General features: G+C 39.4%; 1 protein-coding gene and 2 long non-coding RNA genes across 6 annotated transcripts in view; 1 reads left to right on the forward strand and 2 right to left on the reverse strand.

The window, feature by feature from the left end:
• The window catches only part of LOC130544173 (uncharacterized), an 84,971-nt gene extending 84,279 nt beyond the window's left edge, over nucleotides 1–692 (reverse strand). Inside the window, exons 1-2 of one of the 3 annotated variants that reach the window (XR_008960211.1) lie at nucleotides 535–692; nucleotides 99–280 (exon numbers count right to left, since the gene is read on the reverse strand). This is a non-coding gene — a long non-coding RNA (uncharacterized LOC130544173). Of the gene's footprint in view, nucleotides 1–98 lie in introns of all 3 variants that reach the window. The other 2 variants (XR_008960210.1, XR_008960209.1) reach the window with 2 other exon arrangements.
• Nucleotides 267–18,571, forward strand: LOC113244807 (zinc finger protein 260). Of its 2 annotated transcripts, none has more exons than XM_026484456.4 (3): nucleotides 267–366; nucleotides 3,243–3,453; nucleotides 12,375–18,571. In XM_026484456.4, the coding sequence occupies exon 3, from the start codon at nucleotides 12,829–12,831 to the stop codon at nucleotides 14,065–14,067; it is 1,239 nt and encodes a 412-aa protein (XP_026340241.1). In that variant the 5' UTR covers nucleotides 267–366; nucleotides 3,243–3,453; nucleotides 12,375–12,828; the 3' UTR covers nucleotides 14,068–18,571. The 2 variants fall into 2 exon arrangements, with proteins under 2 accessions (XP_026340241.1, XP_026340239.1); XM_026484454.4 differs by lacking the exon at nucleotides 267–366 and adding an exon at nucleotides 563–791.
• LOC130544175 (uncharacterized) overlaps nucleotides 5,598–26,002 on the reverse strand; it is a 39,719-nt gene continuing 19,314 nt past the window's right edge. The window contains exons 2-3 of the long non-coding RNA XR_008960219.1: nucleotides 6,135–6,293; nucleotides 5,598–5,897 (exon numbers count right to left, since the gene is read on the reverse strand). This is a non-coding gene — a long non-coding RNA (uncharacterized LOC130544175). The remainder of the gene's footprint in view (nucleotides 5,898–6,134; nucleotides 6,294–26,002) is intronic.

Raw genomic sequence — 26,002 nt, forward strand, 5'->3', positions numbered from 1 at the left:
CACACACATTCACAATCACACATACCTCAGTTGTCACTCACAAAATTTCCCCACCAAACCTCCTCAGCCCCTTCTGCCCGAACAGACTCAATACTCACTCTCCGTCCCGGCGCCGAGCTCTTTTCAACCTCGGTCTCCTCTGAAACATGTTAGTGGCCGGAGCGAGCTGCGGAGCGACCATCACTCGCGTCTAAATAAAGCTCAGCTCAAAGCCGCCCTCCTCTCTGTGCGGAGGAGCGGCGGACGCGATGCCTCCTGGGAAATGTAGTTAAGCTCCGCACTGGTGATAGAGAAGATGGCTCCCGGTTTGAGCCCTGCCAGAGATCCTCCCCCTCGCCCACCCCGAAATGTTTCGGCGCTCCACAGGTAGGTAGTCTCACACCTTGGCTCCTACTTGGAGTAAGCCCGGCATGCTTGAACTGAGTTTATTATAACCCAAGGCACACTACAGTCCTCTCCCAAAGGTAGCCTTAACAGGTAGGAGTATTTAAACTGTGTCATGAGACACGGAGCCACCAGGCAGGGACTACTTACACTCCTCCCCCGACCAGGGAGACAGTCCCACAAACTCTGGCGCAGGAAAGAAAGCGCGAAAAGCGAACTCGAACCCCTGAAACTTATGGGAAATGTAGTCCGCAGGCAGAAAAGTGGAGGACCGGCCAATACCGACAGATTCTGTCCGGTACTGAGCTGGGCTTGGCGAAGCCCAGGAGACCTCTGGGAGTGCGAGCCAGCCCAAGGAGTGCGCAGGCGCAGACTTTCTGGCTCGCCATAGTCGTCTTTGTCTGCGGGTGAGTGTGGTTTCGGCCTCGCAAGGCGCAGATCTGGGCGTGGGACCTGGGGTTCTGGGTTCAGAATTCGATCAAGGAATCTGGAGGGGAGGATTCTTAGAGCCTGCGACAGGGCTGGGGAGGCTGAAGCGGAAGAATCACTTTCTGTGACGTGCAGTGTTCAAAGCCTGTGCGGATGGGGGCAGGGGTACAGGAGGAAACTGGGGCGAGTTCGCGGGTGGGTGACGGAGGGTGTGAGAGGGTTGTAGAGGTACAACTTGCGTGAGAATTGTGTGGTTCCAAGTTCGTGAGGATGGATGGCATTGTGAGCTTTATGGGGTAGCAACCTCAACTTCACTTTTCTCGTTTCTAAATGATAACAAAGATGCATCTTTCTGGAATATCCGTTTTTCTGAAAGAAAGGAAAATGGCTAAGACATCGAGAGATAAGTGATTTTTAAAGCGATTTTTATATAAAGGCAGGCTCATTGTGGAGTAGAAAACAAAATCAGTATTAACAATTTTTAAAAGTAAACATTTCCGAAAAACTTGTTATTGGATTACAAGACTCCCGGTGTATTGACTTTTCTTAATTCTTTGGAGGAACTTTGGTGAACAGCTTTAAGAAGCCCTGGACTAAGGAGCTTTAAGAGCTAGCTTTCACTAAGGTATAGACCGCACAGAATTGTGAAGGATGTTGTCCTGTCTTTGGTGCAGATAATACCAAGTAACTGACTTAGAATTAGAACTCCGTTGTTTCTCAGCGAAGTGGCAATGACTCGTAATTTGACCAGGTTTTCCCCAGACCAAATGGCCCAAATGTAGTGAAACAAATTTTCTTCTATCTAAAACGACACTTTCTTCCAGTATTCTATCACACTTAACGTAATTTTCAATAAAATGAAAAAGTACCATGGTACAAAAATTCATATACACAAAGAATAGCTTGGTATATACAAAAAGTAATCAGTAATAGTTATGAAGACAGTACTTTATTTACAATAGCGACAAATCAGACAAAACATCTTGGGATAAACAGGCAATGTATAAAATCTATATAACACTAAATTCTTTAGTGTTAACAAAAGACCCAAAAGAAGACTTGTACAAATGGAAATATATGTCATATCTTAGATTTTAAAAGTCTGCAGGGTATTTTGTTTCGTGAAGAAAGCTAAGGGCTTGTTTGGTAATATGTAATATACTACTTTTTTAATAAGTGGGAATAAGAATGTATATTTGTAGGTGCATAAAGAAACTTTTGAAGTTTACACAGAAAATAGAAAAGGTTGATGGGGAGGGAGATAACAGCTAAGGCAGGGGTAAGAATCACATTTTTGCTTGCCTGTTTGTAGACTTCCATTTTTAACTGGGATGGAGGAATTAGATTTCTATGTTCACTCCATTATATTTTAGATATTTATCACTGTCTCATTCTTGAATGTTTCCTTGACTTCCAATGTACTACTCTCATTTGTTTAATTCCAGTCACCCCCCCACCAAAAGCTCCATTAGTGACTGTTTGTCTCTTAACTGTTAGTGTTCCTAAATTTCTCAGTTTGATTTTTTTTTTTAACCTCTTAAGAACAGAATTCCATTGCTGTGGCTACACCTAACAGGTGACTGACAAATGTCCATTCCTTATTTGAGCCATGTCCTGAGCTACTTATTCACATATCCAGTTGCCTAATGGACAGCTCCACCTTGAGGTTGCATAGGACCTTCAAACTCTTTATGCCCAAAATGTTAGTACTGATATCTCCTGCTTCCTGTGGTTTGCCTCCATCCATTTCCCCTATGTATTACCTGTTTTGTAAGTTCATAACAGTGTCCAGCCAGAGTTGAAGCCTCTTATATCTGAGTAAGGGAAGAGCTTCTGAGTAAGTTTAACTCTTGTCTGTCATACCATATTACAAAATGGAGGCCGAGATATCTTAATTACACATAGTAAATGATAAATATGTATGTTTGCTGAATCAATGAATGACCATATAATTATAGGGCACTTATAATATTTCATTTCTCCTAGAGTAACATAACCTAGGTAAAATACTAGGCTGCTAAAAATTTTAAGAACTCTGACCATGAAGAATACATGAATAATATCCTTTACATTTTATCCATATCATTTAAGGTTGGTGACTTTAGATTTATGAGAAAAGTGTTTTCATGGGGGAAAATGATAATAAAAACTGTGACTGTTCAGTCAGGAGCAAGGACACGTTACATCTGCTCAAAGGTACCTGTTTAGGTTGTGATTCTATAGAACGCTAACAACTCAGTCTTGTAATTTCGCTGTATCACCTAAATGCTGAAAATAAGGTTTCCTGTTTCTGAAATGTGTGGAGACTTTAAATGGCATAATGGGTTTGGCCTGGGATGCAAAGTATAACTACTCTTTTTTTTTTCCATGTGCTCAAATACGCGTGTACGCCAGCCAAAGGGTCATCATTACTTTGTTCTTTTTCACAGGCCAGCTTCCTTGTGCATCCACAGCAACTGCACTTGCCTTATCCTTCAAAACCTCCAAGAGCCCTGTGGCCTCAGCCTGAATTATGGGATGCTACTTGGACCCTCAATAGTAATGTCCAAGCTCTGAGTCACTGTTTAGAAGTTTAAGGTACCAGTTTAACAAGAAGGCAGTGGATGACTGAGAGAGAAATATAAAGGAGGTGCTATCCAGGTGAGTAAGAAAGAACTCAGCAGGTATCAGTGGGATAAAGGCTCATTACAATTACTCAACCTGCAACCTCTGAAAACTTTTTTGAGGCAATTGTCTTATCAGCCCTTGTCTTTGGAGTAACAGTTGCTGGAAATTCGTTAGATACCTAAATAACATTTCCAGATACTCTTGCTTGATCAGTGCTCTTTTTTCCTCAGATTCTGGGGGACTGGTTGCCCCTCTAATCTCTCTTCTGGATTCCAGCCTCTTCATTTGTAGTCTCAGTTTGATAAATTTTACAGCCTACATATTGTGTTCTCCCTTTCACTAACATTCTCCATTTTTCACTTCCCCCTAGATGTCTAGACTTAAGCATTTAGTCATCTTGCCAAGGATTACAAGTTCTGTAATCTTTCAAATCTTAGCATGTAGATTCTTTTAAAACTGAACTTTCTAGGGGTGCTTGGGTGGCCCAGGCAGTTAATTATCCAACTGTTGATTTTGGCTCAGTTCATGATCTCAGGGTCATGAGATAGGGCCTGCATCAGACTCCATGCTGGGCATGAAGCCTGCTTGGGATTCTCTCTCACCCTTTCCCCCTCCCATTCCCTGCTTGCCCTCTCTCTCTCTCAAAAAAAAAATTTCTAATAAAATTTAACTTTCTATCATTTCTTCCTGCTTCCATTGTTGTATATCTCAGAGTTGAATTTTATCCCTTATCCTTATTTCTTATTCTCTTCCTACCTCCAACTATCATAGCACATTTCTCCCCATCTTGCTTTTTTTTTTTTTTAAAGATTTTATTTATTTATTTGACAGAGAGAGAGAGACAGCCAGCGAGAGGGAGCACAAGCAAGGGGAGTGGGAGAGGAAGAAGCAGGCTCCCAGAAGATCAGGGAGCCCAATGTGGGGCTTGATCCCAGGACTCCGGGATCACACCCTGAGCTGAAGGTAGATGCTTAACGACTGAGCCACCCAGGCGCCCCATCCCCCTCTTGCTTTTTAACAATATAGCAGGCTTGGAAATTTGTCCTGACTGCCTACAAGTTCACCTCTCTGTTACTTTTAAAAAGAAATAATACTATTCCCTTTAAAATCCAGTACATATACTTAATAGAAAAGTAAAATAATGGGTATGTCTTCTCAGTCCTGGCCCTCACTTCTCCATTTCTGTTCCCCAGAAGCAGCCACTATTAACTCTGTATTCTTCTAAATGTTTTTATGAGTATACAAGGGAGCTTTCAAGCAGAACAATGACATGACTTGACTGTGACAAGAATACACAGCGTTGCTGTGTTGAGAGGATTTATAAAGAGGCAAAGGCGAAAGTAGGGAGAACAGTGAGGAGCCTATTAAATAATCCAGTCAAGACATGATGTGGCTTACACTTTGGTGGTCCTGCTGAGTGAGGATTATGGAAATGGCCAGGTGCTGACCATATTTTGCAGATAAAGCCAACAGGATGTGGAGATGTAATAGGTGTGTGATCTAGGAGACAGTTGTTCAAGGCTTGAGCAACTGGGAAAATGAGGTTGCTATTTAACAAGATGAGAAGAATTTGGGAGAAGATCATTTGGGAGAACAAGAATTTGGTCTGGGGCAGGGTAAATTAGCTCCCTATTAGACATTCAAGTGCAGGTTTTGAGTAGCAAGTGAATATGTGAATCAGTTGAGGAAAAAGGTGCAGGCTAGTGGTTAAATATTTTCAAAATATTTTATCAGAATGCACAAATGTCAAGCAAACTCTTAACTGTATTCTGTGGAAGTGGTGACCTGTTAGAGCAGGGGTTGGCAAACTACACCCTACCATGTGTTTTTGTGAAGAGTTTTACTGAAACATGACCACCTACAGTGCGTCTTGTCCATTCATTTTCTTATTGTCTGTGACTGCTTTCATGCTACAAATGGCTGAGTTGGGGGTGCCTGGGTAGCTCAGTCGTTAAGCATCATCTGCCTTTGGCTCAGGGCGTGATGCTGGTGTTCTGGGATCGAGCCCCACGTTGGGCTCCTCCGCTGGGAGCCTGCTTCTTCCTCTCCCACTCCCCCTGCTTGTGTTCCCTCTCTCGCTGGCTGTCTCTCTGTCAAATAAATAAACAAAATATTAAAAAAACAAAACAAAACAAATGCCTGAGTTGAGTAGGCATCTGCAGATATATGATGTTGTAAAGCATGATGTGGGACTAAAAAGTATATCTGTCATGGTAAAGCTAACTGACTATAATAAACCCTTAAATGTACCGCTTTAAGGAATATAAGAATTGATTTCTTGGTCACATAACAGTTAATGTGGTGAGCAGTGAAGATTTGCATGGTCGCTTTGGTCTTTGTGGTCCTTTAAGGATCCAGATTTCTTCCAGGTTGTCTCCTTTATCATTCAGTTATGGTTGAAACTGGATCAACAGTGCAACAGCCAGGTGGAGGAGGGAGAAATCACCACGGTAGGGCAAGAGGTCAATAAACTTTTTCTGTAAAGGTTCAGATAGTAAATACGTAAGGCTATGTAAACCATAGGATCTCTGCTGCCACTACTCAAGTCAGACATTTACAGCACAAAAGGAGTTTGCTAGCATTAGACTATCTTGATTTCTATTTTGAAAATATTTTTTAAACCACAAGTTTAAATGCTATTGAAAGAACCATTTTGCCTGATTTTCAGATGACAATGCCTAGTTCAGTTCAGAATTTTACAGTATGAAGGGTACCTGGGTGGTTCAGTCAGTTAAGCGTCCTACTCTTGATGTCGGCTCAGGTCTTGATCTCGTGGTGACGAATTTGAACTCTGCATTGGGCTCCACACTCAGCAAAGAGTCTGATTGAGATTCTCTCTTCCTTTCCCCCCAGCTCTCTCTCTGTCTCGCTCTCTAAAATAAATTTACAGTATGAAAATTCAATTCTGATAAATATGTATGAATAAATACGTATGTTGATGTCATCCCTATAAAAATACAAGGAGTTTTAATTACCAAGGAGATGTCATTTCTGTCTTTTCCTTTCTTTTTTTTTAAGATTTTATTTATTTATGTGAGAGAGGGAGAGAGAGCATGAGTGAGGGGAGGAAAAGAAGGGAGGGAAAGGGACAAGCAGACTCTGCACTTGAGCATGGAGCCCCACAGGGCTCGAATCCATAACATCCTATTTTATGGATTTGATGCTTGAGGAAAGGTAGTTTTCTCAGTTACTAATGTGTTTTTGTGTCTTGGATTTCTGTGGTTTATGTATTCATGATTATCTTTTCTCTTTATTCTTTATTTTCAGCATTTCTGATATCATTTTATTATTATTTTTTTAAAGATTTTTATTTATTTATTTGACAGAGACAGCCAGCGAGAGAGGGAACACAAGCAGGGGGAGTGGGAGAAGAAGCAGCAGGCTCTTAGCTGAGGAGCCTGATGTGGGGCTCGATCCCAGAACGCTGGGATCACGCCCTGAGCCGCCACCCAGGCGCCCCTGTGATACCATTTTAGATGTGTATCTTGTATGTATAGAGTTTAGGTGTGTTTTGTTATATCAGTTGTTAAACTTTAGCATGTGTCAAAATTATCTAGAGGGCTTGTTAAATACAGATTACTGGGCCCTACCAGCAGATTTTCTGATTCAGGAGGTATGTGTTGGAGCCTGAAAATTTTCTGTATGAGTCTGTTACCGTCTTTTTCTTTTAATAGTTTTTTTAATTTTAGTTCTGTTTATTGAGAGGAACAATATGGCTAGTATTGGTTCTCTTATTTAATATTATGCATTGTTTTAAATTTGACCTCATCTTTTTTATCCTTTACTGTAGGATCTTTGATTTCCTTGTCTTGGGTATATATATCTTTCCTTCTGAAAAATTGAAAAGCTTATTATATTTTATTATTTTATAATATTCTCTTGGTTGCCTTTTTATGCATAACTTTCTTAGTCTTCATCATTCGTTTCTTTAGTCCCCACTAAGGAGTGATGTGTATTTTATACATCAGTATGTTTTCGTTCTCCCTTCTCTGTTTACCACACAGTTGGTGATTGAGATTATTATTCCAGTTTTAAATAGGATCAGCTGCATCCTTTTTACCTCCCCCTTCATATATATGAAATTATTTGTGTCTTTGCCTTTGATTGTACAGTAATCCATCTAAGTCCTATCCATTGTTTACCCTTGAGCTTCATTTTTATTAAAATATATCTTCATTATCACTTTTAGCCCAGTCTCTCTAATCTCTCTACTCCCATACCGTATTTATAGCTTCCAGAGCAACATGGATCCTAAGTATATACTCTCTTATATTTCTGTTTTTCACTTTCATGTTTAAGACATATACTGAAGCTCATTGAGAGAAAGGCCAGTATTTTACCCTTTGGATCTGCAGTCTTGAGCACAAGCAAGATGATTATTAAATAGTGATGGTTGTAGAGCTTCAAGTGTGGATTTATGTTTTCAGCTTCATTGAGGAATAATTTACATAAAATAAGTCACCCCCCCCTTTAAGTATATTATTTGATTATTTGGTAATTGTATATAGTAATAAAATGAACACCAAAACAAACATACAGAACAGATTCAGTAGTTCTTTGTACCCTTTTGCAGTTGAACCACGCCCCTCCCCCATCCCTGATGATCACTAATTGGCTTCATGTACTATAGCTTGCTAGTTCTAGAATTTCATATAAATGTGATCATATACTGCATAATCTTTAGCATTTAATTTCTTTGACTTAGTTTTACATTTTTGAAATTAATTCATGTTATATAGATTAATATTTCATTCCTTTTTATTGCTATTATTATAAGTATGGACATAATTTGTCTATTCACCAGTTGATAGACATTTTTAGATTATTTACATTTTGGGCTATTATGAATAATGCTATTATGAACATTTATATACTAAGTCTGTGTGTGAACATACATACTCATTTTTCTGAAAAAAATGACTAGGAGTGGGATTGCTGCATAGAATAGTAAGTGTATATTTAACTTTATAAAATACTGTCAGACTGTGTTCCAAAGTAGTTGAACCATTTTTCATCCTCACCCACTACTCCCATCATTGGGAGTTATAGTTGCTTCACATTCTAACACTTGGATTGGCAGTAGTTTTACCTATAGCCATTTTAGTGGGTGTGTAATGTATCTCACTGGGTTTTGTGTGTGTGTTTTTTTAAGATTTTAGTTATTTGAGAGAAAGAGAAGGAATAGGGGGGAGGGACAGAGAGAGAAGCAGACTCCCCGCTGAGCAGGGAGCCAATGTGGGACTCAATCCCAGGACCCTGAGATCATGACCTGAGCCAAAGGCAGATGCTAAACTGAGTGAGCCACCCAGGCGCCCCTCACTGGGATTTTAATATGCATTTCTGATCACTAGTTAAAATGAACGTCTCATGTACTTTTTGGCCATTCATAATATCTGATTTTGTGAAATGTCTATTTAGTCTTATACCATTTTAAAAATTAGATTATCTTTTTGAGTTTTAGGTGTTCTATATATTTTGGATATGAGCCCTTTATCAGTTTCTAACAGTCTGGCTTTTCTTTTTGTTAACTGTGTTTTTGAAGGGCATTAGTTTTTAATTTTGATGAAGTCTACCATTTTTTCTTTTTGTATTAATAGTTTTAACACTTATGTTTAGGTCTTTGATTCAGTTTGAGTGAGTTTTTGCATATGGCATGCAGTAAATGTTGAGGGCTTTTGTTTTCTAATTATGTAAATTACAGCATTGATATGAGTGACAGCATATTACTAGAGTCAGTTCTTGCAATGATTTATAAGAAAATCAGGAGGGGCACCTGGCTGGCTCAGCCCATAAAGCACGGGACTTTGATCTCAGGTTTGTATGTATGAGCCCCATGTTGGGTGCAGAGATTACTTAAAAATAAAATCTTTAAAAAAGAAAGAAAATGAGGATAAAATTTTGAGAGGGACAAGACAAATCAGGATCAAACTGAAGATTTACAGTTAGTGGATAGGAAACAATTATATAAGAAAGAAAGGGGGGACAAGAAATGAGCTCTTCACAGAAGAGCTTTGGTGCCATTTATTTCAGGCATAATGAAAGGAAAGCAAATGAAAACTGAAATTGATGGCAGTAACAGTTTCTGTATCTAGAAATGATAGCATCAATCAAAACACTGCAGTAAGTTAGATTTCAAAGCAAAAATGGCTGTTTTCTGGCCTGTTTTACTTTTTTTAATTAAATGTATGTGTACTTTGCTGTTTAGCCCTGTGAAAACTGCAATCAGATAAAAAGAGCATAGTCTGTAGTTACTATACAATTATAGATCAGTTCAAGTTGAAAAGCTCAAGTCAGGGACATCTCTGTAGGTATAACGAATAGGGGGTTTTAAAAGTGAAGTAGGGGGTGCCTGGCTGGCTCAGTCAGAGGAGGGTGTGACTCTTGATCTCAGGGTTATGAGTTTGAGTCCCACAGAGGGTGTAGATATTATTTAAATAAATAAAAGACTTTTTTTTTTTAAGTGAAATAGGACTATAGTTATGCTTACTCCATCCTTCCTCACCCACAGTTCCTACTCCACATAGGCAACTACTTTCAACTCATTTAACTGAGTCTGCTGGTGTTTATACCCACATTTTATATAGCTGTTTTACCTACTTTTGATTTAACCACTTTTTTTTTAAAAGATTTTTTATTTATTTATTTGACAGAGAGAGAGACAGCCAGCGAGAGAGGGAACATAAGCAGGGGGAGTGGGAGAGGAAAAAGCAGGCTTCCAGCGGAGGAGCCCGATGTGGGGCTCGATCCCAGAATGCCGGGTTCACACCGTGAGCCAAAGGCAGATGCTTAACGACTGAGCCACCCAGGCGCCCCGTGATTTAACCATTTTAAAACAGTATCGGCTTGGGAGCACCTGGCTGGCTTAGTTGGTAGAGCATGTGACTCTTGATCTCAGGGTTGTAAGTTCAAGCCCCACACTGGGTATACAGATTACTTAAAAATAAAATCTTTTAGGGGCATGTGGGTGGTACAGTCAGTTAAGCATCCAACTCTTGGTTTTGGCTCAGGTAGGGATCTCGGGGTTCTGAGATCAAGTCCTGTGTCAGGCTCCGCATTCAGCATGGAGTCTGCTTAAGATTCTCTTCTCTCTGTCCCTCCCCCTTCTCTTTCTCTCTTTCTCTAACAAATAAAATAAAATCTTTTAAAATATGTCATTTATATATATATAGTCAGATTGTTAACATTCAGGGATCCAGAAAATTTCCTGCATTCATTTTCCTTTGTATTTTCTCTGGAACTCCTTTAGGAAATGTTGAACCTCCTAGATGCCTCCACAAACCCATGAATATTCCAGTCATTTATTTCTCCCTTCATTCTTTCCATTCTTCCTTTTTTCATTCTGGGAGATTTCCTGGAATTTTTTTCCCCAACCTATTGAATTTTTGAGGTCAACGTCATATGGTTTATTTGCAGAAAGCACTAACCCTCTTAATACTTCAGTGCTATACAAACTCTTGGCTTTCTGTAATACTAATTATAATATTGTATGTGTGTGTTCTTTTGTTCCTTTCCTTGTTTTTTCCTATTTGTTTTTATCTATCTTTCACCTTAGGGCTTTCATCAAATATTTGTGATCTTTAGTGCTACATTAATATTTAATATTGAGGTACCCAAAATATTACTGTAATCTGTGTGCATGGTTGGGGCTTGTAAAATGGTGGGCTTTGCTGTGCATCATTCAGTCAGGTTTCTTTTATATGACTCCATGTTAGTATCTATAAATGTTCTCAGAGTCTTCTCATTTTTTCAGAAAAGAACCCTTTCATTGTCTGACACCAGCAACCACCAGCATTTCTGACAAGCAGCAGTAGAAAGGGGTTGGAACCCTAATCTGCATATGAACTCTATTCATTACCTTCTTTTCAATATGTTACTCTAATCTTCTTTGCCTATCATCACTAAATTTGGAGGCTCTTAGTTATACCATCAGCCGCTGCTTTTATAATCATTTTTATAAGTTTCACCTTCTACTCTCAACCAGTCTCTCCAGTTATAGAGCCTTTGTGTTCTCTTCTGCTGGCTTTTTAAGTCATTCGATTCTGCTAATTTATAGTTATCTGCTTTCCTTTCAAAATTTCCTAAAACTTTTCATCCAGTGGTATCTCCTCAACCTCTTAATGTTTATGAGTATATGCCCTTCATCCTCTTACTGTCATTTTAATGGAGTTTCAGAAAGCTATAGAATTTCATTGAACCACACATTCTCTTTAATAATTCTTCTATTTTTTATCCCTTCATCCTAGGCTCTCCCAATTTTATGTTTTTGTCTTTCATCTGTTTGTCACCTGTTCTTTATGTTTTATTTTACTTATTTATAAAGTGTACAGAGTTACATTTAAAAACAGTTTAGGGGGTGCCTGAGTGTGGGGCGCCTGGGTGGTGCAGTCATTAAGTGTCTGCCTTCGGCTCAGGGCGTGATCCCAGCGTTCTGGGATCGAGCCCCACATCAGGCTTCTCCGCTAGGAGCCTGCTTCTTCCTCTCCCACTCCCTCTGCTTGTGTTCCCTCTCTCGCTGGCTGTCTCTGTCAAATAAATAAATAAAATCTTAAAAAATAAAAAAGGGGGGGTGCCTGAGTGGCTCAAGTGTCCAACTCTTAGCTCAGGTCTTGATCTCAGGGTTATGAATTCAAGCCCCACATTGGATTCCATGCTATTAAAAAATATATATAAAAACATAAATAGTAATAATAATTAAAGCAGTTTAAGATTAGATGCACCTGTGAATGTTATTTGTATTTAAACTTTCTTTTATACTGGTAGACTAGGTTTGAAATAGTCTATTTTATAATACCACATTTCTGAAATTTTATTAATACTGGGAAAAAAATCACAAGTATAGTGATGTTGATGATGATGATAGCTACTTTATTGGAGTTTTACTACTTGCCAGGCACTAAATATTTTACAGTTATTAGCTCTTTTCAATGATTTTTTTTTTTTGTATTCCCTTTTAGAAAAGGTCTGGGAAACATATAGGTAAAGGCATACATGGAAGACATGTGAGTTGTCTACTTCTGCATGAAAATACAGCTAGGGAAAAACTCAGAAAACCTGGGTAACAGAAAAATATTTCCTCTGAACACAGACACTGATTCTTTAAGACTATATCTCTATGTATGGGACTCAGTTTAAGGGACTTTAGAACATAATTTATACTTAAATATAAGAGAAGCTGTCTAAGAAAGAACCATTAAGGATACAATGATGTCATATGTTTCATCCCAATCCATAATCGTCTAATCTCAATATAAGCACTGTGAAGTCTTTCATCATAAATTCAACTTCATTAGGTACTTGAGGATTAATATTGGAGAGAAACCATATGACATTGATGAATGTGGAAAAACTTTTATCTGTGTCACATGTCAAGAGATACTGAGGAATTCTTGTTAGAAAAAATATCTGTGCATGATAAGAATGTTGGAAAGCCTTCAGCCTGAAGCAGATCTCCGTCAGCATGATCAGATTCATAGTAGAGAGAAACCTCATGAATGCAGTGAGTGTGGAAAAACCTTTAGCCTGAAGCAAAACCTCATAGAGCATAAGAAAATGCATACTGGAGAAAAATCACATGAATGTACTGAATGTGGTAAAGTATTCTCTCGAGTCTCATCCCTTACTCTACATTTGAGAAGTCATACAGGAAAGAAACCATATAAATGTAATAAATGTGGAAAAGCTTTCAGCCAGAAAAGAAACTTCCTTTCTCATCAGAAACATCATACTGGAGAGAAACTTCATGAATGTGGGAAAGCTTCTATTCAGATTCCAGGCCTCATTAAAAACCAGAGAAATCATACTGGAAACAAACCCTATGCGTGTAAGGAATGTGGAAAAGCCTTCAATGGCAAATCATATCTCACCGAGCATGAGAAAATTCATACGGGAGAGAAACCATTTGAATGTAATCAATGTGGAAGAACCTTCAGCCAGAAGCAATACCTCATTAAACATCAGAATATCCACAGTGGAAAGAAACCCTTTAAATGTAATGAATGTGGAAAAGCCTTTAGCCAAAAGGAAAACCTCATTATCCATCAAAGAATACATACTGGAGAGAAACCTTATGAATGCAAAGGGTGTGGGAAAGCTTTCATTCAGAAGTCAAGCCTGATTAGACACCAGAGAAGTCATACAGGAGAGAAACCCTATATATGTAAAGAATGTGGGAAAGCCTTCAGTGGCAAATCAAATCTCACTGAGCATGAGAAAATTCATATTGGAGAAAAACCCTATAAATGTAATGAATGTGGAACAATCTTTAGGCAGAAGCAGTACCTCATTAAACATCACAATATTCATACAGGAGAGAAACCCTATGAATGTAATAAATGTGGAAAAGCCTTCTCTCGAATCACATCACTCATTGTACATGTCAGAATTCATACAGGTGATAAACCTTATGAATGTAAAATATGTGGGAAAGCCTTCTGTCAAAGTTCATCTCTTACTGTTCATATGAGAAGCCATACAGGTGAGAAGCCCTATGGTTGTAATGAATGTGGGAAAGCCTTCTCTCAGTTCTCAACTCTTGCTTTACATATGAGAATCCATACTGGAGAAAAACCTTATCAGTGTAGTGAATGTGGGAAGGCTTTTAGCCAGAAGTCACATCATATTAGACACCAGAGAATTCATACTCACTAAAGCTCTATGAATGCCTTGAATTTAGGAAAACTTTCATCAGAACTCACACTTCAATGGCATATTAAAAATTCATTTTACAATAAAGTGACATGAATGTGGAAAATACTTCACCAACAACTCAAAAGTTAAATACTAACAATTTTAATAAGTATCATAGTATCATGAAAACCTATACTCCCAGAACTCCCACAACAAACATTGTTAATGACGTACTTTTAGGAGCAGTCTCATTGAAATAAGGATCCAGTCGTGAACCCTAAGCAACATGGTTCTGGAAGGCCTACCTGATGCATTAAGAGGTATAAAGATTTGACATTAAGAGACAAAACTGTCATTTTAAAAATGATTCACTACATACGTAATCAAAATTATTTGTTCTTGATGCATTTGTAGAAATCAGAGATTGGTACAATATTGTATTCAGAAACATGCATGCCTTTATTGGGAATTGTTAATTGATAGAGGTGGTATCACAAGTTGGTAGGGAAATGAAATCATGATTCAAAAAATGGTCTCAGGGTAACTGACTCTTTATGTGGAAAAATATTAGATCTCTGCTGTAGTAATACATTAAAGTATTTATTATGAAATCCAAAAGTATTGAAGACTAGAATACAAAAAGTAAAACCTAGTAATATAAGAATTTAATAGGAGAATGTTTTTAAAACCTTGGGGTAAGAGGGAATTTCTAAAATAGATTCCAGGATACTCACTCTTGAGTGTACATGCCTATCCCCAAGAAACCAATATGTGTACCTAGGGAGTCATTATCTTTATGTTCATTGACGCATGAATTACATTAGGAAAAAATTGGAAACAAATGTCTGTTGCTTGTGATTTGGATAAATAAAATGTGATATAGGAACATAGTAAAATATTCTCTAGTAGTTAACAGGTTATATACGTATAAATATATTAATAGAAAGACCTGAAAAATCATGTAGAGTAAAAACAATGAAGGGATAAATAAAATCATAACTGTGAATTTAAATTAAATCAACACAAACACTATTATTAAGCACTGATTATAGATAAACATTTTTATGTAAAACTGAAGAATGGATTGGAAGGATACACATGCAGTTCCCAAAGGTGGATGCCTCTAGAAAGAACAGTAGTGGAAAAGAAACGGGACCAAGAATGGTAGTTGAGGGATACTTCAGTTTTGTATCTAAACACTTATCATTAAAAAGAAAAAAAGATTCCCAGTGAATATAACAAAATGTTAGTTACCTCTTAGTTACCTCGGGCTGTGGTAATATAAGTGTTCTGTTGTTTGTGCTATTTCTGAAAATTAAAAAAGATAAAGATAGGCGTAGGAAAGCTGTACGTGGAGTACATGTAATAATAGACTCATAATCCCAGATAGATACTAATATTTTATAGGAAATATTTCTAAAATCCTATCTTTACTATAAGTTATTTTTTAAAATTGGGATGGTAGCTTAAATTATTTAAATTTACTCTTGCATGTGAACTATCACTAATCTGTGTGATCTCTACTTAGAAGTTATAGCATGACTGTACATCAGGTTGGTTGGATTACATACATTTAAGGATCATACCATTTAATAATACATGCACAGACTTGTTATTAAGAATTGGTTTCTACTGAAACATTTTTCAGGAGTTTTTAAAGTCCACATAACCAGTACTGGCATTAAGAATTTGATATTTTTTAAATGAAGAAACCAAGTTACTCTTAAATTTTTAAATATGCCACTGAGTAAAATGTCAGCTCTTGCATTTCACCTTCAATTTTAACCTCAGACGGTTTTTCTTCTATTCTGCCAGATATACTCAACCAATCCTTTAAGAAAAAAAAAAAAAAAAAAGGAGATCTGAGACCTAAACAGTATTCTTTTATTTGAAGCAAATCTTTTTGAGGATTTTTGTTTACTCAACCCCTTTCCACAGCAAATTGACATATATAAAGTTGTTAGTGCTCTTTTTGAATAGTGATAAAAATGTGTATCCAACATTTAAACCTTAGTCATATTTCAAATACATCAATTTCTTTTAAATTCAAAATAATGAAATGCTAATAGAACCACACCACTACACCGTTTGTTAGCAGTTTTGAAGGTTGGTCTTGAGATAAGATTATAAATGCCAGGCATTGATTATCTGGGGTAATGTACCCAAATAACATGTATATCTACATCAATCTAAGTTATCCTCTATTTTTTTCCATTCCTCATTAAGCATTCCTCTTATATTTCTTAAGTGTTTTGCTTGCCTTTGAGCTTATGCAGCTTTGAAGTCACCAGACCAACTAAGAACTCTCAATTCAGACCAAACTAGGAGGATTACCTTTTGGTTCCTGTAGTTGGCTAGTGCCAAAGTGTAACAACGATTAGGATAGTCACACTGAGTCAGATGAGTAATACATGTGATATTGTATACTTCAGATTTACTCTGACATGCCCCTGTTGATTCAGCTTGTTGCTAGTTCTTTGCCACCACAAACACCACTAGTAAAACACTCTTAAAATCAGACCTTAAATTTCAGATGTTTTTATTTGTGGAGGATAGGTTACAGGCAAGAGATTGTTAAATCAAAGGACATATGCTATTTTTTTTTATTTTAATAGATGCTATCAGTTATTTTCAAAACACAACTTTCCTCTAACCCTGCAACAGATGGTAACATACTGCTCAAATTCATGTCTGTCTGATGAATGTAGCCATCTGCTCCTAGGTTTGCTTCTTTGTAGATTTTCTTATTGTTAGCTCATTTTGAAGTCCTCTTTATGTATTAGACATTAGGAATTTGCTAATTTTCATCATAAAAATGATTTTTCCATAAAAGTATCTTAAATTTCTATATAATCAGATATGTATTATAATTTTTTTCTAAGCTTAATGGATTGGTTAAGAAGATATTTTAATCTCTAGATTGTCTTTCTTAGGTTTTCTTGCAAGTTGTTTATTGTTTGCTTTTTTCAATATGTAAGTATTTAGTCCATCTAGAATTTAAGTTTTAATGTTATATAAAATGAGAATTCCTTGTTATTTTCTTCCAGAAGGGTTTCCAGTTATACAAGTACAATTTGTTAAAATAACCCATCTGTTCAGCAGCCAGTCACACAGTTCTCACACCAACTTGTGGTATCCACCAGCAGCAATCACAGATTTGAACCGGCAATCAATAAAACAGAACAGGCTTTAACCCAGTTTATTATCAGCCTTGCCCTAACAAAAACAAAAAACTAAAACAAAACCACCTTCACAGTACTGCAACTGCCCAAGCAAGCACAGCTTCCAGGGATCCTGTGCTGCTCTGGGGAGAAAAGGTCAGAATGGGTATAGTTCACCTAAGCTCTGGGAAACATAACATTCTCATCCAAGACATGTTATGATAACCCACTACTGCATCTGTACACACCCAGTTGTAAGACTGATACCCACTTAAGCACAGGGAAGCTGCTGCATTGGTTTCCCAAGACATGATGCCTTAGTCACATAGGCTATGGATGTCTACATGCCAATTCACAGCTCCCCCTACCCCTATCCAGGTACAGGATACAAATTAGGAATATACAGTAGTATTTTCTTCAAGAAAACTGGTAGAAAGTCAAATCTAAGATCATCTTTCCAGACATGGGTCAGTGGGAAAGGCGTATTCTCAATACTTTATCAATACCATCCTTTTCTATTCAACTGAAACAGCTATGTAATCCTTTAACCACATGATCTTTTCCTCATTCAACTGAAACTGCCTTGTACTTTCATTTATACCAAGACCTATTTCTGTATTCTCTTGTTTCACTAATCTATTTTTCTACTTCGATACCATATTAATTGATAAATTGATTTAACATTAGCCTTATTGTATTTTGATACTGCATAACAAAGTCCTCCTTGCTGTTTTTCATAGTTTTATTGGCTATTCTAAGTTAATTTTCTTCCTATATAAATGAAGATTGTGTTCTCAAAATCTAAAAACCTTTTGATATTCTAGTTGGAATTGTATTAAATTTATATATTTATTTTGGGAGAAATGAGATTTTTGATTTTAAGTCTTTCTGATCCAAATCGTAGTGTGCCTTTGCATTTGTTCAAACTGTAATCATGTCTTTCAGCATGAGGGTCCTGAACAAAGTAATTTGAATGCCATCCCTGCTTAATAATATATTTTTTAAAAGTTTGTTAGTTGGGTGAATGAGAAACAAAAAAAACCAACCATACACCAAAGCCCCGATCCCTAGGGTGATGGTATTTGGAGATGGGGCTGTAAGGAAGTAATTAGGTTTAGATTAGGTCATGAGGGTAGAACACTCATGGTGGGAATAATACCCATATAAGTGGAAGAGAGAGATTATAAAAGGAGATTTCTTTCCACGTGTACAAACTGAGGAAAAGGTCATGTGAGCACAGCACAGTGAGAAAGCAGCTGTCTACAAACCAGGAATTGGACCTTCACCAGGATTTGCCAGCATTTTGATCTTGGGATTTCCCAGCCTCTAGAACTGTAAGAAATAAATGTCTGTTGTTTAAGCCACCTAGTCTGTGGTATTTTGTTATAATGCCTGAGCTAAGACAATCCCTTTCCTGCCTGCTTCTATGCTCCTAATATGTGGTAAGACAAAAGCACTTTTCATTAGGAGAGTAAATTCCCAACTGCATTTTTCATATAAGGTCTGTAATTTTTAGCAATTTATAAAACTTCCCCCACCTTATTCATTTAAAAAGTAAAAATTGCTGGAAAAGGAAATAAGTAAAAAATACGGTTCCTGCAGTGACGTCTTGAAAATGTTGAACTAGGAATCGACAAGCTATAGTTAGTTCCCTTACAGAAACTGGGGGAAAAAAAAAACAAACCCAAAAACTTTCTGAACTAACTTTGTAGTACCTCTGGAAAACAGTCAGTGGTTTATAGAAACAAGCAAATGCGCAAGCAAATCAAAAGCCATCTTCAAATGTTAGTAATGTTTTGTGGCATTTTTATTCTTGCCCCAACCCTCGCTGGTGTGGTATTGATACGGTCTTGAGCAAGCAGCCACCCAGTTTCCCCCCTCAAACTGGAGGGAGCAGAGTGGACCAAGTTTGCAAATTACTGTATACATCCCATTCTAACCTGTCTTGATACAGGAAGGAATGATGCAAGCATTATCTGTTTCATGTTACAAAAATGCAGCTGGGAAACTGAGCAGGCATTGCTCATAAAACCTACAAGGTGGACTACAAATCCACAGTCTGAATATAAGATTGGGAAAGTGGAAGTGTATAGTCAGAGCTTAGGGTGAGGGTCAGTGGATGAGAAAATTCTAAGAGGAAACACCAGAGATAAGGGTGTTCTGGCTAAACCAACCACACAGGATTCCTACTGAAGGCAGGCTAGCATGACCACACAGCACCTGAGAGATGGTGGAGAATGCCTGATTTGATACCAAGGGTGATCATATATTAAGGGTAGAGGGTTCTAGTTAAACTGACTGAGGGTCCTTACTAAATCCTGATTTTATAAATAAGTGCACAGATAGGTCTAGAAGTTTCAGGAGTCTGACTAAAGTTTGGTCAAAGAAACTGTCACTGAATTGTTGGCACTTGGGCAAAACAAGACCTTGGGGTTAATTTTACTAATGTGCTATTAATGACCCACTTCAGAGACCTCTGGAGACAAACTATATATGTCCATTAGCAGTTCAAAAGGATGTCCTGGGGGTGCCTGGATGGCTCAGTCAGTTAAGCGTCTGCCTTCAGCTCAGGTCATGATCCTGGGGAGTCTGCTTCTCCCTCTCCCTGCCTCCCCCACTCATGTTCTCTCTCACTCTCTCTCAAATAGATAATCTTTGAAAACAAAACAAAACAAAAAGGATGTCCTAGGTAGCAAGAGTTAGTATGGAAGCACTGGTCTCAAGAAGATGCAGGCAAGACATACTAATAAACTATTGATTTCAAAGGGTTATAACTGGCCAGATCCATTGAGTTAACAAAGGAAAAAGCTTGGGAATGTTAGTGGAGAATGCATCTTCGCCACTCATCTGTTCTTCAAGAGGATTTTTTTCCCCTAAATACTCCTGGCTCCTTGTCCTACTTTTTATTTCTCTTCTGGAGAGGTAAAGCAAAATAGTTGATTAGAGAATTTATTGCCTCTTTGGTCCAAATTAACCTTTTGCTGCCTGATGGGTGAAAATAGATCTTTATTTTTTAAACATTTTTTACCAGCTGGCATAATGGTAACCTTTGTCATTAGAGGGTACTGGAGAGACACTGCAGGACACAGTACTCCTTAGTTCTGGTGTGGCTTCCTCTCCAGGTTTCTTTCTTCCTTCTTTCTTTCTCTTTCTTTCTTCCTTTCTTTTTTTTTTTTTTCTTAGATTTTATTTATTTGACAGAGAGACAGCCAGCGAGAGAGGGAACACAAGCAGGGGGAGTGGGAGAGGAAGAAGCAGGCTCCGAGCGGGGGCTCGATCCCAGGACTCTGGGATCATGCCCTGAGCCGAAGGCAGACATTTAATGACGGAGCCACCCAGGCGCCCCCCTCTCCAGGTTTCTTTTTTCTTTTTTTTTTTTTTTAAGATTTTTTATTTATTTATTCGACAGAGATAGAGACAGTCAGTGAGAGAGGGAACAACAAGCAGGGGGAGTGGGAGAGGAAGAAGCAGGCTCATAGCGGAGGAGCCTGATGTGGGGCTCGATCCCATAACGCCAGGTTCACGCCCTGAGCCGAAGGCAGACGCTTAACCACTGTGCCACCCAGGCGCCCCCCTCTCCAGGTTTCTGAAAGTAGGCTCTCTTCTCTAAAGCTCTGCCCCACAGTTTACTGAATTACGAAGTACCTCTGAATCACAGCTTTCGCTAGCATTTGGCCACCATGTTTTCTCCATTCTTGACCAAGTCAGAGGCATCACAGCAGAAGACCTTCAAACATGTGTCTATACCCCAGCTAGGTCTGTGCTCCCTGTATCCTCTTCATAGGCCTACACATGCATACTGGGGGCCTCATGCAAGCCAGCACCCGACTTCTGTTCCACATAGCTACCTGGAGCTGTTCTGGCCCAAGACCTTCATGGATGTGTGCTAGGTTCCTGAAGAGAAAGGTCTCTACAGCTCCAGGTCAGATAGTATGCACAGTGGTCCCCCAAACTCCCTCTATATGCCTATCTCTCAGGCTCTGCTCACCTAACTGCCTAATGAATATGAATCATATCAGGCCTGAGCAAACCAGCAAACTTCTCTACCAGCTAGTAGTCTTTGAAGAAATGTGAACCCTTTCCCTTCCAAGTTTGTCCTTCCTTGTGTACTCTGCCTCAGCCTAAAGTCCCTTTACATCTTAATAGTTACATTATTATTGCTGCTTAATAATTCTTTATATTAAATTTCCCGTTTTAATTAATGTGTGGTTTCCTGTCTTCCACATTGGATCAGACTGATGCAAAGAGTTTGGAAGAAGACGTAGGCATGAGTTGTTCTGGCCCTGCTTCTTTCCTCTTCACTTTGGAATCTGCCTGTCTGCATAGAGCATGCATTCCTCAATGATCCAGGTCAAGACGTGAAGTTGGAGATTTAGAGCCTGTTGTTGCCACTGTCATGATTCACTGAGTCAGTCTGTTTATTTCTGGAGTCCAAACAGAAAGCTCCCACAGTGACCATACTCCAATTTGCCTTTATCCATAATAAAAGGGATATCTGGCCTCCATTGATCTTAATTATTTGTCCTAAATCTCAGTTAGATAACAACTCATGGGTAAAGAGTATGGTGACGCATATTTGGTCTCTTCAGAAACCCTAGCACATAATGGCCACATGGCACACAACACAATACATAAATACTTCAGACTACTCTATACTTTTATGCTCTTGCCTTTTAGTAATTTCCATAAATAACTTTTGAGAGGAGAAAAATCCAAACTTGCTAACATGATCTATGAGAATCACTTTCCAGGGGCACCTGGGTGGCTCAGTCGGTTAAGTGTCCAGCTCGTGTTTCAGCTTGGGTCATGATCTCAGGGGTTGTGGGCTCAGCAGGTAGTCTGATGAAAGATTCTCTCCATCTGCTCCTCCCCCCCACTTGTGTGCACACACAAGCATGCTCTCTCTCTCAAATAAATAAATCTTAAGAAAAAAATCACCTGCCAGACCAGGGGCAATGACTACTTGGACACAAGATGGTTCAAACCATGGGGGAGTGGTTTTTATTGGGTATCAGTGGGATGGGAAGAGTTGGAATTGTTATGAGAGAAGACTGGGAATGATAAGTGAACACTTTCTGTTATACTCAAGCCACCATTCCAGTTGTCACATTCTGCTCATTCGCTCAGCTCCCTTGGAAGATGGATTCAGATTAAGAAGCCAATGATGGTTCTGTTTCAAGATGGTAACTAGGAGGCTCCTGGACATACCACCTCCTACAGCCACACCAAATCTACAACTACATATGGAACAATTCCCTCTGAAAAAAATCCAGAAATGAGGTGAGTGACCTCATTTATAGGTATACATCAAGCAATCAGAGAAAACCCATTTCTCTATTCCTAGGGTGGAAGTGAATGACACACAATCTTCGCAAATACCCCAACCTGGCACAGTGACAAACCATCCGGAGAGTACTCAAATCCTAGCTTCTACCTAATGATTGAAGGGTTTGGACCACATGTATGGCACACCACTATTAAGATTTATACCTAAGGAGCACCTAGGTGGCTCAGTCAGTTAAGTGGCTGACTCTTGATTTAGGCTCAAGCCATGGTCTCAGGGTCCTGAGACAGAGCCCCAAGTTGGGCTTTGCACTCAGCAGGGAGTCTGCTTGAGGATTCTCTTTTCCTCTTCCTCTGCCCTTCCCCCTGCTCACTCTGGCTCTCAAATAAATAAATCTTAAAAAAAAAAAAGACTTATACCTGAGAGACCATCCCTCAAAATATCTAGCTCAGAAAGCAAATGGGGATTGTATCCATGAGAGCCACAGGCTATAGCAAACTAAGAAACCATCCATCCCCTAAAGGCTCAGCACAGAGGCAGAAGACTGAAACTCCCAGTCTTACCATGAAAGAAGCCTATCTGGTCATCTTAAAAGCTGTGAGCTGAGGGGCAGTTTTCTAATTTAGTAAACATCTAGAGGCCAAATAGCAGACACAATTTTCATGCCATTCCTCTGCCCAGACACAAGTCAATGGGGACTCCAGGTAAGGAACCTGCACACACATCTGGCACCCTGGCTGTAGTGATGCTGTCCAAAGGATACATCCCTTGATTGTCTGCTTCTGGTGGTCAGTAGGTCTGTATTCATTGGTTCAACAAGACAATAGCAGATTAAGGAACTTAACTGGCTATACTGCCAGGACTCAGTGCAGAGGAAGCAGACAGAAACACACATCTCCCAGTCTTCCCCTGAAAGAGATATATCTGCATACTTTAAAAGCTCCTGAGGGTGTGGTTCCAAGGAGCCTGTATCTAGGTGATGAATGAAATTCTTCCCTTTGGGACACTGATAGGTCTTGGCACACTCTCAACAACTGGGAGACATTAAGAAAAAACCTGGACAAGCACAAAGCTTTAAGAAACAACCAAGAGCTAAGACATGGTTCATCTCCTAAACAAAGCCACTCCTCAAGACTGAGAAAGGTAACTGGTTTATCAAGTGCACAGAAACCAACACAGAGTGAAGGAAAATGAAGAAACAGAAAAATATGCTCCAAACAAAAGAGCAAGATAAAAATCCTAGAAATAGACTGTAATGAAAAGGACACACGTGATTTGTCTAATAGAAAATTCAAAATAATAGTTATAAAGATGCCCACTGAGGCAGGAAACAATGCATGAACAAAGAGAAAATTTCATCAAGGACACAGGAAACATGAGAAAGTATTGAACAGAAAGGATAGAGCAGAAGAATGAAATACAGAACTGAAAAATTCAACAGAAGATTCAAGAGCAGACTTGATGAAATGGAAGAAAGGATCAGTGAAAATAAAGAGAGGGCAACAGAAATCATCTATTCAGAGAAATAAAAAGAAAAAAACCAGGGGGGAGGAGTTAAGATGGCAGAGGAGTAGGGGACCCCTTTTTCAGCCGATCCCCTGAGTAGAGTTGGATAGGTACCACAACAGCCTGAACATCCACGGAATCAGCCTGAGACACAGGATGATGCATCTGGATCTCTACAAATGAACATCTCCAGCGCTGAGTATTGAGGTACGAAGTGGGGAACCATGAAACCTCGCACAGATATCGGAAGATAAACGGAAGAGGGAGGGAGCAACCGCGTTCAGGCATCAGGAAGTGGTAGCCACCTGCACGGGGGAGCGAGCGGACTCGCAGACTGGCACCCGCGAGAGAGCAGACTGAGACGTAAGCGGGGAACGCGCGCCACCAGACTGCAACGGAGCTCCGGTGTGCTCACTGGAAACAGACTAAGACCGGGAGCTCTGGGAGCGCACGGCGGCGACTGGCGGCTGGCGGTATTACAAAGACAAAGGACAGAGACGCGCCAGCCCTGGAAGTGAGGGCTAGGATGCCGGGTGTGGGGCGCGCATCCCAGGACCCTGCAGGGTTGAGCAGCACCAACAGAAACAGAGTTAAAGTGGACAGAACATCAGTGGAGAACGGTCCGCGATCCCTCTGTTCTGAGACAGAGGCTGAGATTCGGCCACTGCTGCTCTGACTCTCAGAAGAGGCACAGCAAACCGCCAGGGAAAGCCGCCAGAGAACAAAAGCCTGGAAATACCTGCTTGCAGTATGCCCATCCCCACCCCCCCTCCCAGGGGACACAGAGACTCTACCCAAAAAGGGTTGCCTGTGTATCAGTGCGGCAGGCCCCTCCCCCAGAAGGCAGGCTGAAAAATCAAGAAGCCCACATCCCTAAGATCCCTATAAAAAAGGGCGCACTGCCTGGGTCCCGTTCTATAATTTGGGCTCTGCTTCAACAGATGACTGGATTAAGAAGTTGTGGTCCATATATACAATGGAATATTACTCAGCTATCAGAAAGAACGATTTCTCAACATTTGCTGCAACATGGACACCACTGGAGGAGATAATGCTTAGTGAAATAAGTCAAGCAGAAAGACAATTATATGATTTTTCTCATCTATGGAACATAAGAACTAGGAAGATCGGTAGGGGAAGAAAGGGATAAAGAAAGGGGGGTAATCAGAAGGGGGAATGAAGCATGAGAGACTATGGACTATGAGAAACAAACTGAGGGCCTCAGGGGGGGGAATGGGATAGACTGGTGATGGGTAGTAAGGAGGGCATGTATTGCATGGTGCACTGGGTGTTATACGCAACTAATAAATCATCAAACTTTACATAGGAAACCGGGGATGTACTGTATGGTGACTAACATAATAAAAAAAATTAAAATAAAAAAAAAATACTAATTTGGGCTCTAGACAACCCCGCAACCTCTCCCCATCAGAAAGACGAGAAGGAAAAGTCCCCCCAGCAAAGAAAACACAATGAGTCTGTGGCCTCTGCCACAGAACTAATGGATATGGATATAGCCAAATTATCAGAAGTGGAATTCAGAGAAACAATGGTCAAGATGATGTGTAGACTTGAAAAAACTATTAACAAAAAATGTTGATGATAATATAGAATCTCTAAGGGCGGAAATGAGAGCGAATCTGGCAGAAATTAGAAATTCTATGAGCCAAATGCAGTCAAAACTAGAGGATCTGACGGCCAGGGTGAATAAGGCAGAAGAGCGTATCAGCGAATTGGAGGATGGGATAGTAGAAGAGAAAGCTAAAATAGAATCTGGACTCAAAAAAAATCCAGGCTCATGAATGTTGCTTACGGGAGATTACTGACTCAATGAAACGTTCCAATGTCAGAATCATTGGCATCCCCGAGGGGGTGGAGAAAAACAGAGGTCTAGAAGAGATATTTGAACAAATTGTATTTGTTCCCTAATCTAGCAAGGGAAACAAATATTTGTGTCCAAGAGGCAAAGAGGACCCCACCCAAGCTCAACCACAACAAACTTATG

This window comes from Ursus arctos, unplaced genomic scaffold (genome assembly GCF_023065955.2).
Source record: "Ursus arctos isolate Adak ecotype North America unplaced genomic scaffold, UrsArc2.0 scaffold_19, whole genome shotgun sequence".
NCBI lineage: Eukaryota > Metazoa > Chordata > Mammalia > Carnivora > Ursidae > Ursus > Ursus arctos.

Excerpts from the sequence above, each read along its gene's own strand:
- LOC113244807 (XM_026484456.4), top strand. The coding sequence starts at position 12,829 with ATGATAAGAATGTTGGAAAGCCTTCAGCCTGAAGCAGATCTCCGTCAG.